This window comes from Drosophila santomea, chromosome 2R, assembly GCF_016746245.2.
Source record: "Drosophila santomea strain STO CAGO 1482 chromosome 2R, Prin_Dsan_1.1, whole genome shotgun sequence".
Lineage (NCBI taxonomy): Eukaryota > Metazoa > Arthropoda > Insecta > Diptera > Drosophilidae > Drosophila > Drosophila santomea.
In genome coordinates this window covers 21,782,256-21,796,559 of record NC_053017.2, presented here as the reverse complement: position 1 = coordinate 21,796,559, position 14,304 = coordinate 21,782,256, and the positions used below count along the sequence as shown (strand labels likewise).

Genomic DNA, 14,304 nt, shown 5'->3' with positions numbered 1-14,304 from the left:
TACTTTTTGCCACTCGTACAATAATTGAGCATTTGGGTGCCGAACATTTCCAATATGCATTTATTTATAGCGCTGGCCCGGCATTAATTACAAGCCACTATTTGCACAGAAAAAGAAAAAAGTACGCAAAAAATACAAATCAAAAAAATACAAATTAAAAGTATGCATTTCATACCAATTTATGAGTGCGCTGCGCAAATATTATATTTAACAGCATTTAAGGCGCAGCTCTTAGCCAAAGTGCAGCTACGTACTTCAATTAGTTGAGTCTTTCTTAGGTGGCTTAATCGCCAATGTTGAGTTTCAATTAAAGGGCGATTAAAAGTATTTATCAAAAGCCTCGTTTGCGGCGGGCCGCATCATTTACATGCCAATCACCACACAATATTGAGTCACTTTGTGGCTGACCACAGACTCGCTTGATTTGCACAGGGTTTGGTCGGCGTCTTAACTAAATTTACAAATAAACATTCTTAATCAAGCCTGCGTTTTCGGGCGTACAAATATTTGGGAGTGGCTTCGCATGATAAGCATCTGCGCAAAAAGCATACATAAAATGTAAGGCAGAGATATTCGACAGCTCTGTGAGATGGCTGTGAATAATTTGGCAAAACAATCCTAAAATGCAGCTGTTCATCCTGCCGGCCAATGTCCTGCTCCCAGGCTGGCCAATAATTGCAATTTAAATGCACAAAAGCCGCAGACCAGTGTATGTATGTACATATGGGTAATTCTTCGGCAGTATTCCAGTCACAGTATTGAGAATATTTTTGCACGCAATGCGGTTTGTTTATGCGGTTGCCGAAGCGTAAAAAGTCGCACAATGTGACAGTTAAATATCGAGGAATATATGTTTTTACGGCTCCCATGCACGTTCCACTTCCGTGCGGCAATAACTGGGAGACAAAAAGTTAATTAAGTTCTTAAAGGACTCCACTCTCTGTCTCTCTGTCTGTGACGCCATTTCTCGTCGTTCTGTGTGCCTTGCATATCTATATCTCAACGAAAACGGGGCCACCGCGCGGCGTGAACGAGCACCAGGTCGAGGATATCGCTCGCCGGAGGTCCTGCAGCCCGGCTCACATAAATTGATTCCATACAAAACCGTATAATTCATTCTCGTTTCGTTTGCACCTCGATACCCAGTGCATACCCATTGTCCTCCTCCTCTGGCGGAGGAGCAGGTGGACGTGATGGACATGGTGTGGGGTCCACGCTCGCCTGCTGGGTCTTAACCCGCCGGATTACCATCGCATCTGCATCAGCATCCGCACTCGGACAATATAATAAATCATGTGCTCCATGGGACCATTCCGGACGGCAGCCAAAGTGTCCCGACAAATCAACTTTGTTTCGGCAATTGTGATGCGAACGCTTCAAAAGTGACTTTAAAGCTGATTTCTTGAAAACTGTTGCACTTACAGGAAACTCTTTACGTATGCCACCCTCTTTATGCCTTGCACTTTGCACCTATCAACTATTTATGTGTATTTCTCAAACGTTATTAAAGTTATCAGTTTCGCAGACTCTCTTCTCTTTCCCACCTTTCACCTACTCTCTGCACTTTTGTAGCAGTTGTTGATTCAGGGCTCTGTCCTCCAGTTAATTAGTTTACAAACCATTAACACCTCACCGGTGTCACTGGAACTGGGTTCCAGCCGGAACTTGAGATTTCGCTCACGTCGCGACTTTGGGCCAAGTCAGTTTAAGCCAAGTGCGCGAAACGGGAAACAGGCGTTGCTCGGAACTTCGAGTGAAGTCTATGGCCCCTCATAAATCGGGACTCCGGGCCACAGGCAACTACCAAATTTAATTACAGCTACATATTAGTTGGAAGTTGCATAAACAGGGCGTGGTCGCTTGTCTAAAGAAGTGTTTTGCAATTTCAGCAGGCGGCCAAATTGCAGGCCATCCAACCCACTGGCTGTCACTTCGGTTTCCTGGCCAGCTGACTAGCTGACTAGCTGGACAAACTTGAGCCACTTTCGAGCTGCTGCAGTCGCAGGCCACTAGGAGGAGGAAGAACTGACGTCTATTACTTGCCTTCTCAGCTCGGCTCGGTGGCTGTGTGTGTGTACGAGTATTTGGCCAAGACCGGGGATACTCGCTGTCTGGGCCAGGGCCATAAATTATTAAATTTTAACAAGTTTTTATGCAGCGGCAACATCCTGTCTCCCTGTCTCCCTGTCGCCCTGTCTGTCCAATGTCTATCCCTTCGACGCCAGGGCTATCTTCTCTTGGCCAAGTCAAGCAACTTGGTTTACTTTGTCAGTGGTGAGGACGTGACTGAGAAAAGAAGGAGTCTGCTGCCACGCCCCTAATTGCGAGGCATGCGGCTACTTTGATTGCAATAATGATATTATTAATTGTAACAAGTTTTCAGCTGAATGCTTCAAAGTGTGCTTAAGATTGGTTTCATTAAAGCCTGATTGCCGACTATCTTAGCACTGAACAGTTTCATTCGTAGAAAACCAGAAACCAGACCCGGCTAACAATAGCAAGAGACATTAACATTTTGCAGGATTATTTACTTGTATTAAGGATGAAGCTAATAGCATGAAAATAAGCCGCATTAAAAACTTTCTTTTCCGGATTTAATTTAATGCCAACTAAGAGAGAAGAGCTACAAAGAAGCCAGGTAAAAAGGCAGGTCAGATGCGAGTACCACGAGTATACATATAGTCTCCAGCAGCGGCAGATACAACAGCAAAAACGAAAAAACAGAAAACAAATTAATTATTATAATTAGAAAGGAGTGGGGTGGTTGGGGGTGGTGGATGGTGGAGATGCAGACCGCGGTTAGCGCACATCTCATTGTTGCATTGTAAAATGAACTCGGGCTTTAATTACAGCCATAGTCGGCAAAGCCGGCAACGAAAGCAACACGTGACTCCTGCGGCCGCAGAATCCAGAAAATGGAAAACGGGATCCATGACATTCAGGACATTCAGCACATCCAGGACATCCAGGACAACCAGGAACCAGCGGCTGTGAGCCGAAATGGTTGCCATAATTACGGAATATTATGCTGCTTAACGAGCATCTCCTGGCTCTTCTGTGCCCGCCGCAGCAATACATTATTTATGCCATTATGTGGGAGGCGTGAATGGAAGTGGAACTGAACCTGGATCCTTTTCCGGAAGGAAATCTGTGCGTGAAATTATTCAAAGTGACCGAAATGGCAAAGCAATATCCTTACGACGAGTTTCGCATGCAAAACTATCCCATGGCGGTCCCTTTCAGGCCAACAAAATCATAGCATACTTTCTGGGGCCCACCTGGTCGCATCACCAGTTAGTCCTAGTTATTGCTAACAACATCGGTGGGAGTTCAACTTTAGCTAGCCGAGATTATCAAGAGCACGCCACTTATTATTTATGGAAATTGTTTGGCCTGCTACTGGCCAACTTCCTTGGGCGGCGGAAAAAGAGAAAAAAGAAAGTGCAGAGAAAGGAATTTAAATAAAAATGGAATTTCTTTAGTTTTTACTATGCAAATTGCTAATTGCACTCATCAACCTCCTCCTCTAATGAGAAATGCAAAATAGTCTCAATTTATAAAATGTTCAATGGCCAAGCGCGGAAAAAAGAGAATCGCAAAGCTGAAAAAGATGAGCGGCGAGTTCGTTAAGTCGAAAATTAAGCATTGGCCCGGGAAAAGAAGGGCAGGTTGGATTCTGCCCAGGGACCTCGCAATGGGAATGGACGAGGGAGTGGGAATGGGATGCTTCTATGTAGAAACTTAAGTGCCCAGAAATGCGCACGCACTGAGGCGTACAAATTGTTAGGGGACCTGAAAGGGCCAGGAAGAGCGGGCTTTCTCCTCGTAGACTTAAACAAAGGTTCCCCAGCGCCCTTTTCTTCTCACATTCTCGCATTCTCTCGGATGCTCTGATGCTCTGCTGCTCGCTTTCTTTCCTACTTTTCGCCTTTTATCACTGCGGGACGCATTATGCACAGGACGAAGTGGGCGGCAGGAGTGGCGGAAGTGGGCGGCGAGTGTCACGGATGCCACAGCGAGGCGCTGTAAGTGTGAAGTATGGTATTTGCATGAGAATAAACAGCGAGCTGAGCAGCGGAAGTGGCGGGCAGCAGGAGACAATGGGGCTGTGGAGCTCTTGGTCCGCTCCCACTTGTTAATTGAAAGATTAAATATTAAGAGTATTTTGTTTTATTTGCATCAACTGCACGCCACCTGCCACTTGCCACCTGCCACTTCCCACCTGCCACACACACTGTTCCATTGCCGCTGTTCCGGAGTCCTGCAGCAGTATAACAGTTTGCGAAGGAGCAAAAGGAGCCAGCCCGCCTGCCGGCAGAAGAACAAGTAACTTAACATAAATTTGCAAAATTCGAGACCGGATTAATTTGCATATTTTAGACATCCTGATGAAGCCCGGCACTGTCATGTGGAAGTGGCATAATTACGGCTATCAACTGCTGCCTGCATACGTTGGGAATGCAAATGAAACAATGCGAGGATGTGCTCCCATACATTAGAGTATCCATCGAGCAACTGAGGCGGAGCTGAGATGGTCCTACTACCTACTGAGCTACTGAGATGGGCGGAGTACTGGAATAAATAATCTTAAAGGCACAACGCCAGCCTCGCCAAAGGAGGGAAATTGAACATCCGTTGCGGGCACTAAAGAGCCGAAGTAAGTCGCTGGAAAAGCGGCAAAAGCGGCAAAAACACGGACACAGCCACCGGAAACCATCCGTAAAGCCCAGCTCAACTATGACACGGCTTGCATGTTCTGCACAAACTAACTCAACTCGACTCAACTCAACCGAACTCGGATGCACCGAAAACTAAATAGTGGTCTTGCTGGCAGGGTGGCTCAGAATACAACGTCAGTGATATCACTCATACGCCACGTAATCCGCGCTTAAATTTAGGTAATTCCAAGTTAGTTACTACATTTCATGACTTTGAATGGCATGAAGCTAAGTGCATTCACAGGACTTAAGGTCACGAAAATACAGGCCACTAGATCAGGGGTCACCCTATGCCAGCCCCATATATATCTAGTTCGCCAGCTGATAATGCTGATGACTCCTAAGCGAAAGCGCTCTTGGGTCGCCGCTGATGACGCTGGTGGGAGGTGGAAGGTGGGTGGTAAGTGGAGGTTGGTTGGCGGTGGGGAGCGTGCGAAAATGTGAATCTGGAGCGACAGGGGAAATGGATAACCATGAATGAATGAAAAGCGGATGCTCGCCACCAAGCCGCCGTCAGCAGAGCAGATTACACCAACAATTAGGGGCCGAAAGCGGAGCCAAGCCCGGAATCAGATGGAGCAGAAGAGCAGAGTCGAGGCATCGAGACGCAGCAGTTAGCAGTTAGCAGTTAGCAGTAAGAATCCTCCATCCAGCATACAGCATCCAGCGGGCCAAGTGCCAAGGGTGGCCGTTGCTGGGGGACCGTGGGGATAAGCCAAATAATGTGACAAGGCTAAATGGCGGAGCTGACATTGCACAACTCCGGCTGGCGGGCTGACTGGCTGGTTGGCTGAAAGGACATGGCCCAGAGCCAGGAGGAGGACCTGCAGGTCGTCGGCATGGCGACGCGACTTAGATTTCTGCATTTTTAACTGACTAAGCCAAACTTTTGTGACTTCTAATTGCCGTAAAATGTAATTACCATCCCTTTCCTTTTCGTTCGCTCGGCGAGCAAACTTTCTTAAATGGCTGCCGTACAACGTTCCGTTCGCCAAGGGAAGTGGAGTAAATCATAAATTAAGTAATACACCCAACGCTTGTATTCCCGCAGAGCAACTGCTAAATCGATGCAGTGCAGCGAGGCGGAATATCCAAAATCGACATGTTTCAATCGAGAATAAAACACTCAGCTCACACACTCTCTCACACGAGTCCTTGTTGCAAGGATTACGATGCTTAACTGTCCGTACTTCTGAACTTGCTCGAACAAACGAACATACGAACATACTTATTCAAATGCATTGCAACTTTACTGTGTCCGCAGTTGCGAGTGTGTGTGTTCAGCTTAAAAGTTGCCATGACTTTCGGGCACAGCCATTGAGCGGTATAGAAACTATTGCAGTGGATTGGTTCTGCCGCGACTCAAACTTCTTGGCCTGGAAAATTTAAAATAAATAATATAGTGCTGAAGATATGCGCCTGAATCTTGCAACTTAGAACGGCTCGGGATAGTGATAGCTTGTATTACTTGACCGAGGCTACTATTTGTACTGCTCAATTATCACCGAAACTACGAGATAATCTGGAATGTTGTCCAGACTCGAGAGCCAATGCATCGCAGCCCAATATGCACTCCATTCCCATTCATCCGTGAGTCCCCAGTGGCTGGCATTGTTCTATACCCATATAAATGCATATGCAGTATGTAGAATGTGGTATAGAGCATTGCAAAGAATTGTTCAATTGCCGGAACATAAACGTGTGCGTGTGTTTTTTGGCCTTTGTTAGTTTGATTTAGGCGGCAGTATATATGAATTATGATGGTTAAATATGGATATTTATTGCAATTTCGGGCGATAGTTGTAATGCGAGAGAGTTTCGACCCCAAAACGCAGCTGAGGCGGAAAGCTTTTGATCTGCCGGACACACCCATGAATGTATATGAAAGCTCATACATTCATACATGTATGTTGCATAAATTCATGCATTTGGAATTTTATGGACTGCCAGAGGTTGCACTTCGAAGTTGCCTCATTTCGGTAATATTTATTTCTTTGAGTGCTTTTCGAAAAGGGAGACGAGAGCCCGCAAATTTAATTGCACAAAAGTTTTGTCGAAAGCCTGAAATTATGAAATGAGCAAGTTTCTCGTTTGTGGGGCTGTTTGACTAATAAAACAAGGGGAGGGAAGTGCGTTTTAATTGCAACTCTGCCGAAAATCAAAGACAGCCACTCCACTGATAGCAGTGAAAGCAATTAGTTTTAAAGAGCAATATTTCTGGAGCTGTTTTAAGGCTGGCAAACAATCAAATTGTAACTCAGCCCAACTGAATCCAGGCCAACTGAAATATAAAGAAAACAAAGTGCAGCAGGCAACACGAATCTAAAATTTATGTGCAGCATTGAGAGTGCGCAAATATAGAGTTTTGGCCAGGGTCTTAAGTCGCAGCCCCCGGGCAGAGCCATAAATTGTAACGGCTTTGGTTCCACCTTATGCAGATTTGTTTAACTTCAAAAGGAGCAACATATTGCCAGGCACTGGCTCCTTCTGACTTCTATTTGGCTTGCTTTCGGCGAATGCTTTCCGCTTTTATTCCGCCCCCAAAACATTAATCCACTAAACCGTAAACAAACGATGGCAGTCAACAAAGGGCCAACATGGCGTATGAGCTATTAAGTGTGGCACATGTGAGCCGCTGTGTTCGTGGGTCTAGCCGTATTTTAAGCTCCCCTGCACAATTGTACGATTGCTCTGTTTCCGCATGCCGTTTCCACTTCTACTCCCTGTTTTTTACCAACTGCAACTGCCGGCCGTTTTCACTTCGAATTGCATCGCTGCCAGGATTTATTGCACTGCAAAAAGCCTTTAAAGGTGAAATTTCCACATATGGGGAGGGCAACTTTCCAAATCAGATGGCTTTCTAGCAATTCTATAATTGTAATAATTTAAGGTTTGCTTTATTCTATTTTTATTTATATTATTATTACATCAAATCCACAGCACCACATACCCTGTAATTAAGTTCCTCCTTCATCGAGTTTAGCCCAATCAAACGAATCGCCCAGATTGCCCACTAAGATTAAATATTTAAAATTAATTCCGCTTGCCTTGCGCGGGGGCAGACTTGAAAATTGTGTAAATGAAATATTTATTTGCGCGCTGAAAAGTTTGCTTTACTTTCTGCCAAGTGCTTATCCTTTCACCAAAGTCACAAGGTCGAACCGCAATGGGGAACTTGCTTTCATTGGCAATTTGTATTTGTTTGCCGCTGCTTGTTGCCTTGTTGCCTTGTTGCCTTACAAGTATTTTTATTTGAGCACAAACACTAACCCAACGAGCGGCAATGAAAGTTAAACAATGTTTGCGGCTTTGCTATCCGTTTCCGCAATAATTTCTCGGATCCGCCCGCTGGCGTTTTGTGTCCTTGACACAATTTCCACGGGAAAACTTTTGATTTTTCACAAGATAATTTGCTAGCTGCGATGTGGGCATGGCTCTGGGTCGCGGCCACTTAAAGCAATGCAAAAAAAAAGGCGAGCAAGGCGAAGGCTTCCAAATAAGGAAATCAAAATGGCAGGGCAACATAAAAGCCGAGCGAAAATTGAACATCCTGCAGCAGGATGCGCTGCGTCTTGGCGGTGGAAAAGGCGCTGGAAAAGCACCGGCACCAGGAACAAGCCGCTCCTCCCGCCAAGACGAACACCATAATTATGGGTGACCGCGATAAGGAGGAGCCATGAATGCCCGGGAACTGCGCGAGTCCACTCCACGTTGCACGGGACAACTGCCGCCAAGGACTCGGTCCAAGGATTCCGGCCAGGGTGGGTGGCACTCCCCACAAGACGGGAGGATGGGGAAGGGCCTCCTCGATCCGGACGACTGGTCACCCTGTATGGTGAGGGAGATGGTGATGCAGATGGAGATGGAGATGGTGATGGAGATGGAGATGAAGATGGTGCCCCACTTTGTGCAATGAGAAATTTCCGCTCGCTCGTTCGTTTTGCCTTTTTGCTTGAAGGATGACATTTTTGCAAATTGCCATCATAATAATAATCAAATTCGTGTAAATTTGTTTGCAAATTCAAGAAGGAAATGGTGTCAGCTGGCCCAGTTCGTCCTCTTGTCCTTTTTTTCCCGCCCCCCCTCCCCTCACCGAAACATAAACTACACAGAAGTGCGGAACTTGGCACAGGACATTACAGGATCTGCACTGATTATGGAGATGGCTTCTGCACATTTGAGGAATGTAAAGTCAAATTATTTCTGCGAACGGATGGCAATTAATTAAGGAGAGTTTGTCAGTTGAAATAAATGTGCCACCGGAATAAAAGGATTGTCTCACTTTAATATGGGCGGCACTGTTTCAATTTATTTAAAAAGGCTTAAAACAATGTAAAATCCAGTAAGCGCAGTAAATCCAGTAACAAAGCGTATTCATAGGTAGTGAATAAAGGGCCAGGCCAAATTGAACATTTTTCACTCAGACCCAAAGGGCTCAAAGTTTACAGGACACGAATTTAAGCCTGAAATTGACTTGTCTGCCATTCACACTCACTATTGCACTGGCAACGCCTTTCACACTTTCGCACACCTACTTATTCATTCGCCTTGTGAGCGTAATCCCCTCGCTTCTAGGCCGGATATGTTTTATGGTTATTTCGAGTGGCTTATACCGAGCTCCCCACAAAGTAGTGAGTGCATGGGTGTGTGGCTACAAGGCCAACTCACGTGAGTGTCGCTGCACTGGAAAAAATAAAGCTTAATGCATTCAAGTGCCCAAAGCTTAATATATTTATATTCCATGGTTAACCTAAGTTCATTAGCCTGGTTGACTTGCATATGAAAAGTCACTAACTTACCCACTTTGCAGTATGTGTGAACAGTTGCTTTCAGTGCGAATTTAATTTAAGGTGTCAGTCAGCAGCTTCCTTAGAGAACAGATAATCCGGCATTGGGCAGATCTGTCCGGGAAACCCGCTTAATTTCAATCCGTGCGGTCACCAATCGATGGGGTTGAACCTCCGAGCCGACGACTCAACTTCTCAACTTCAGAACGTCCCTCGATGGCGGTGGCACGTCAAAAGTTTCAGTCAACTTCATTAGGCCAAATCCGACGGCCAACAGACTGAGCCCGTCATGGTCAGCCACTTGTGGATATGCCGCTGGTGGCCACATTCCTGGTGGCCATGACGCAGCCCAACGTTTTGCCTCGCCACTGGGCGCTGGGTGCTGGGTGCTGGAATTAAATGAGGCACAAACTTGGACAAAGTGGTTTGGCCAATGATAGGCAGTTTCCCTTTTCCGGCTGAGTGGCAGAAATTAAACGCCGAGCGCCCCGCCTTAAAGGGGAGCTCATTTGCAGGAGATTCCCCATTCGAATGGGCTTTCCAGGGCATCACCTTGCCAACTCAGTTGGCTTCTTGCCGCCCGATTGTGGAGGGCGCAAAGTTTGCCGCTCGAAAGTTGGTCTCGAGTATCCTGCCGAGGGTAAAACAACTTTGACACAAAAGTTGACCAAAACCTTTCAGGAGTCCACTTTCTTAACTCTTTCAAGCCCCTCCGCCGTGCCTCGAATGCTAATCAAGAAGGGGGAACTCGACTTGAATCTGAGTAAACTTTTAAAAGTGCGACAAAACCCACCGAGGAGTCAAGTTGATTGCCTTTGCAATGGAATTAAGCCAATAAGTTGTACTCTTTAAAGCGTTTTCATTGAGTTCGGAATCTATTAAGATACAATACTCCTCAGTTTATAAATACATATATTAAATAATGTACACTACACCGTAGTAGCCCGATTTTAGAATGATTTGAATATATACTTTCGATACATCACTTTGCCAAGTTTGCCATGAGGTATTCCGCCCTTTGGCGCTCGGTGGGCGCCATGAGCTGCGGATCCCTGGTCACCTACTTGGCCATCCGGCTGTTCGACAGCCTGGAGCCCTCCATGCTTTCAGGTGGAGCACGGGGCGGTAAAGAGCGGGCGCTGGAGCCTTTGGCCAGTGGCGCCTGGCTGCACCATTGGGACTTGGACAAGCCTCAGCTGCAAAAGGTGGCCAATGGCGAGGAGTCCTCCGCCCTGCGACACATTATCCTGGTGCGACATGGCGAGTACTCGAGGACCACGAACGGCAGTCACCTCACGGAACGGGGTCGGCGGCAGGCGGAGCGAACGGGGCAGAGGTTGCGGGAAATGGACTTGACCTGGGACCACGTGGTGGCCTCCACAATGCCGCGAGCCGAGGAGACGGCCATGATCATTCTGAAGCAGCTGAACCTCGATCCCCTGAAGATGAAGCGGTGCACCTTGCTGCCGGAGGGCACTCCGTACCCAGGAGATCCGCCCTCCAAGAGGAGTGCCCGCAGCCTGGATCTGGCCTACAAGAGGGATGGTCCACGGATCGAGGCCGCCTTCAGGCGCTACTTCTTCAGGGCCAGCGCGGAGCAGGAGCACGACTCGTACCTGCTCATCGTGGGCCACTCGAATGTGATCCGTTACCTGATCCTGCGCGCTCTGCAGCTTCCTCCGGCCGCCTGGACGCGCCTCAACCTGAACCACGGCTCCATCACCTGGCTGACTGTGTGGCCGTCGGGCTATGTGACCTTGCGCTGCTTGGGTGACTCCGGCTTCATGCCGGTGACCGAGATCACCCATCGAAGGCCTAAATAGCTCACGATTAAGGCCGTACTCCCGGATGCGTCTTGGGCACGGACTCGAGGGACTAGCTCATTTTGCAGTACTAGTGCAGTACGTGACTTCATGCACATTTTGTCGCAACTGGGCGAAACCCACTTTAACTTTGCCCAAAATCACTTGGTCAACAGCACACTGCCAGCTGCATCTGCATCCGCATGCCAGCGCACTCACATTCACATCCACATCCAGTGGCCGCAATGCCAGCGGCTGCCACGCCCAAAGCGGTCATGCCGCCCACTTTCTGGCCACCCGGTAGTTGGCACATTTGCGCAACTCTTTCGGGATTGTCTCTGCTCATTAGTGCGGCTTTAATGTTGGTTATTGCGCCTGTCCCATGTTGTTCGGTTCGGTTTTGGTTTCTGGTCTCGGTTTTCCGCCTCTGGTTTTGGCCATCGTCGACGATGTTGCCTTTGCGTTGCCGTTGCCGTTTGCCGCCGGCGTTTCATTAAATTTGCATCGCTCCACAATTTGAATTTAATTTGTTGGGTGCTGAATATTGCATTATACTCATACACCCATCCACCCCGCACATCCACACCCTCAACTGCCACTCACCACGAGTGTCAGCTGCTAAATATTTGCCTCGCCGCAAATTCTGGAGCACATGGAAAAAAGGCAAGTGTTTATTTTATGGTCCTGTTATTGCTGTTGTGGTTGGCTGCCTCCAAATGGCCCTTGACGTCCGGCGAATGTGCATTATAATATGCGCAGCCCAGGATGGGTATATTAGAAAATCACAGGATAGTTGCAGCACTTCCTACCATAAGCATATATACTGTAACTCTAATACTATACTAATAATTACTAGTTATTTAACTACAAGCTTGTTTAATGTTATCAGCTGATTAACGGGTAGCTAATAGTCGTTGCTAAGAAATCACTTTGCTATCATTAACTTCCGAATTCGATTTTGATAACTGTGTTCAGTGCCTATATAGTCCATATGTTCACCTGGCAAGTGATGGGATGGATTAGCCATTTTGACAATGTAAGAGCCTCTATGTCTATACTAATCAAGGTGGGCAATAAAAGTGTCTGATTACCAAGTGTTCTTATCGATAATGGGCTCTTTGCACCGCAGACGACTAATTAATTGACAGAGTTAAAGTACGTTACTTGTTCTTTTTGCCGCCTTACTCTTTGGATCGATTACCTAACATTTGCGATTCGAAATGGTCTGAAGTGATTGATCCCTAGAAGGACAGATAAAGAGTCTACTTCCTGTACCTTGTCCAGGTGCACAACTGGTTCTGTGTAGACACTGTGTAAGGCTATGATATTCACCACATCTGTGGATATCCAAGTATATTAGAAAGCCACATTTATTCTCCACATTTTGTCAAGACCTACCTATATGGCATTCCGCATATACACATTTCTCCAAACTTCAACAGTTTTGTTTCAATCTCGAAAATCGAAAAAACTATGAAAATTCTGACGGTGTTTTTAGGACTTATCTTGAGTACATCGCTATCCGAGGCTGACCTGGGCGTGATCGGCGACATAAGCGACGAAACCTTCGAGATGCTCATATCTGGGGGCTACAAGCCGAAGAGCAACCGGCTGTCCCGCCACGTGGTCTCCATCCGCACCAAGAACTACGTGCGGCACCGGGGAGACAATCACTTCTGCTGCGGCGTCCTGGTGAGCAGTCGCGCTGTCCTGACCGCCGCCCACTGCCTGACGGAGTAAGTTCCAGGAGTGTCAGTAGGATGTTCCAAGTAACCCAGCAATCCTCCACAGCCGGTACAAGGCGTCGATGAACCCGCGGGGCATACGGGTGGTTTTCGGACACATAGCGCGACTGGCGTACTACGACGAGCCGGACTACCGGAGCGTGGATCGCCTGGTGGTGCATCCGGAGTACGAGCGCTACAAGAAGAACGATCTGGCCATCCTCAGGCTCTCCGAGCGCATCCAGAGCTCCAACCACGACGTCCTCCCGCTGCTCATGCGCAAGACGGCCAACGTGACCTATGGCGACACGTGCATCACCCTCGGCTGGGGGCAGATATACCAGGTGAGCGCCAGCCCGTGTGTTCGAGTCACTGCCATGGAGTAATCCCTGCCATCCCTGCCAGCACGGCCCCTATTCGGACGAACTGGTGTACCTGGACGTGATCCTGAGGCCGCCCTCGCTCTGCGAGCAGCACTACGACACCTTCACCGCGGACCACAACGTGTGCACGGAGCCCGTGGACGCGGGCATGACCTGCGCCGGGGACATGGGCGGACCACTGCTGTGCAAGGGGGCGCTGTTCGGGCTCATTGGCGGACACATGGGATGCGCGGGCGGCAAGGCGATGAAGTTCCTCAGCTTTCTGTACTACAAGGACTGGATTCTGGTCACCATCAAATCACTTTCCGACTCCGGGGTTAGAGTATCCTTAAGTGGGCTTTTTCTTACACCCTTCGTACTGATTCTCGTAACTTGATATAGAAAGTAAAGCGAAGAAAAAATGCAGCAAAATAAGGTGCGGCTGCATCGCACTGGGTTCAGACTCCTTTGATGACATTTGATGGTAATACATGTGGTTGTCCCCCCACCAAAAGGAACCGCAGTTGCCTTTCAGCTGGCGTCATTTGTGACCAAATGTGACATTGATACACCGAACAAAGGACGACGACGAGTGCGCACAAAGAACCCGAGGGACCGGAAGTCGGCGAGCTGATATCGCTGCTACCAAACTAGATGCGCACCTGTGCGGATGTTTCCGGTTTGCAGCCGAACTGGGGCCATCATGGCTGACTTTAAGTTTGAAAGCCTCTCGAGGCCACTGGCGTGCGAATCTGACGCAAAATGCATAAATCATAGGCAAATTGAATTTTGGCCGTGAAAGGCACTTCTGCCGCGGATGCGCCCAGGCGATGTCCTCATCGTTTTCGTTGTCGTTGCCGTTTTCGATGTCGTTGGCGTTGTCGTTGTCATGGGTGCCTCCCGCTGCGAGA

General features: G+C 47.8%; 2 protein-coding genes across 2 annotated transcripts; both read left to right on the top strand.

The window, feature by feature from the left end:
• Nucleotides 1-10,454: 10,454 nt before the first annotated feature.
• LOC120446840 (serine/threonine-protein phosphatase Pgam5, mitochondrial) lies at nucleotides 10,455-11,822 on the top strand. The gene has a single exon (XM_039628035.2). It carries the CDS (start codon nucleotides 10,507-10,509, stop codon nucleotides 11,326-11,328), a length of 822 nt encoding a protein of 273 aa, XP_039483969.1. The 5' UTR covers nucleotides 10,455-10,506; the 3' UTR covers nucleotides 11,329-11,822.
• An 877-nt stretch (nucleotides 11,823-12,699) lies between these two features.
• LOC120444747 (chymotrypsin-2) lies at nucleotides 12,700-13,825 on the top strand. The gene is made up of 3 exons (XM_039624674.2): nucleotides 12,700-13,043; nucleotides 13,099-13,375; nucleotides 13,437-13,825. Exons 1-3 carry the CDS (start codon nucleotides 12,781-12,783, stop codon nucleotides 13,788-13,790), a joined length of 894 nt encoding a protein of 297 aa, XP_039480608.1. The 5' UTR covers nucleotides 12,700-12,780; the 3' UTR covers nucleotides 13,791-13,825.
• Nucleotides 13,826-14,304: the final 479 nt, after the last annotated feature.

Coding starts and splice junctions, on each gene's coding strand:
- LOC120446840 (XM_039628035.2), top strand. CDS start 10,507: ATGAGGTATTCCGCCCTTTGGCGCTCGGTGGGCGCCATGAGCTGCGGA.
- LOC120444747 (XM_039624674.2), top strand. CDS start 12,781: ATGAAAATTCTGACGGTGTTTTTAGGACTTATCTTGAGTACATCGCTA. Junction 13,044..13,098: donor GCCGCCCACTGCCTGACGGA/GTAAGTTCCAGG, acceptor AATCCTCCACAG/CCGGTACAAGGCGTCGATGA. Junction 13,376..13,436: donor GCTGGGGGCAGATATACCAG/GTGAGCGCCAGC, acceptor CATCCCTGCCAG/CACGGCCCCTATTCGGACGA.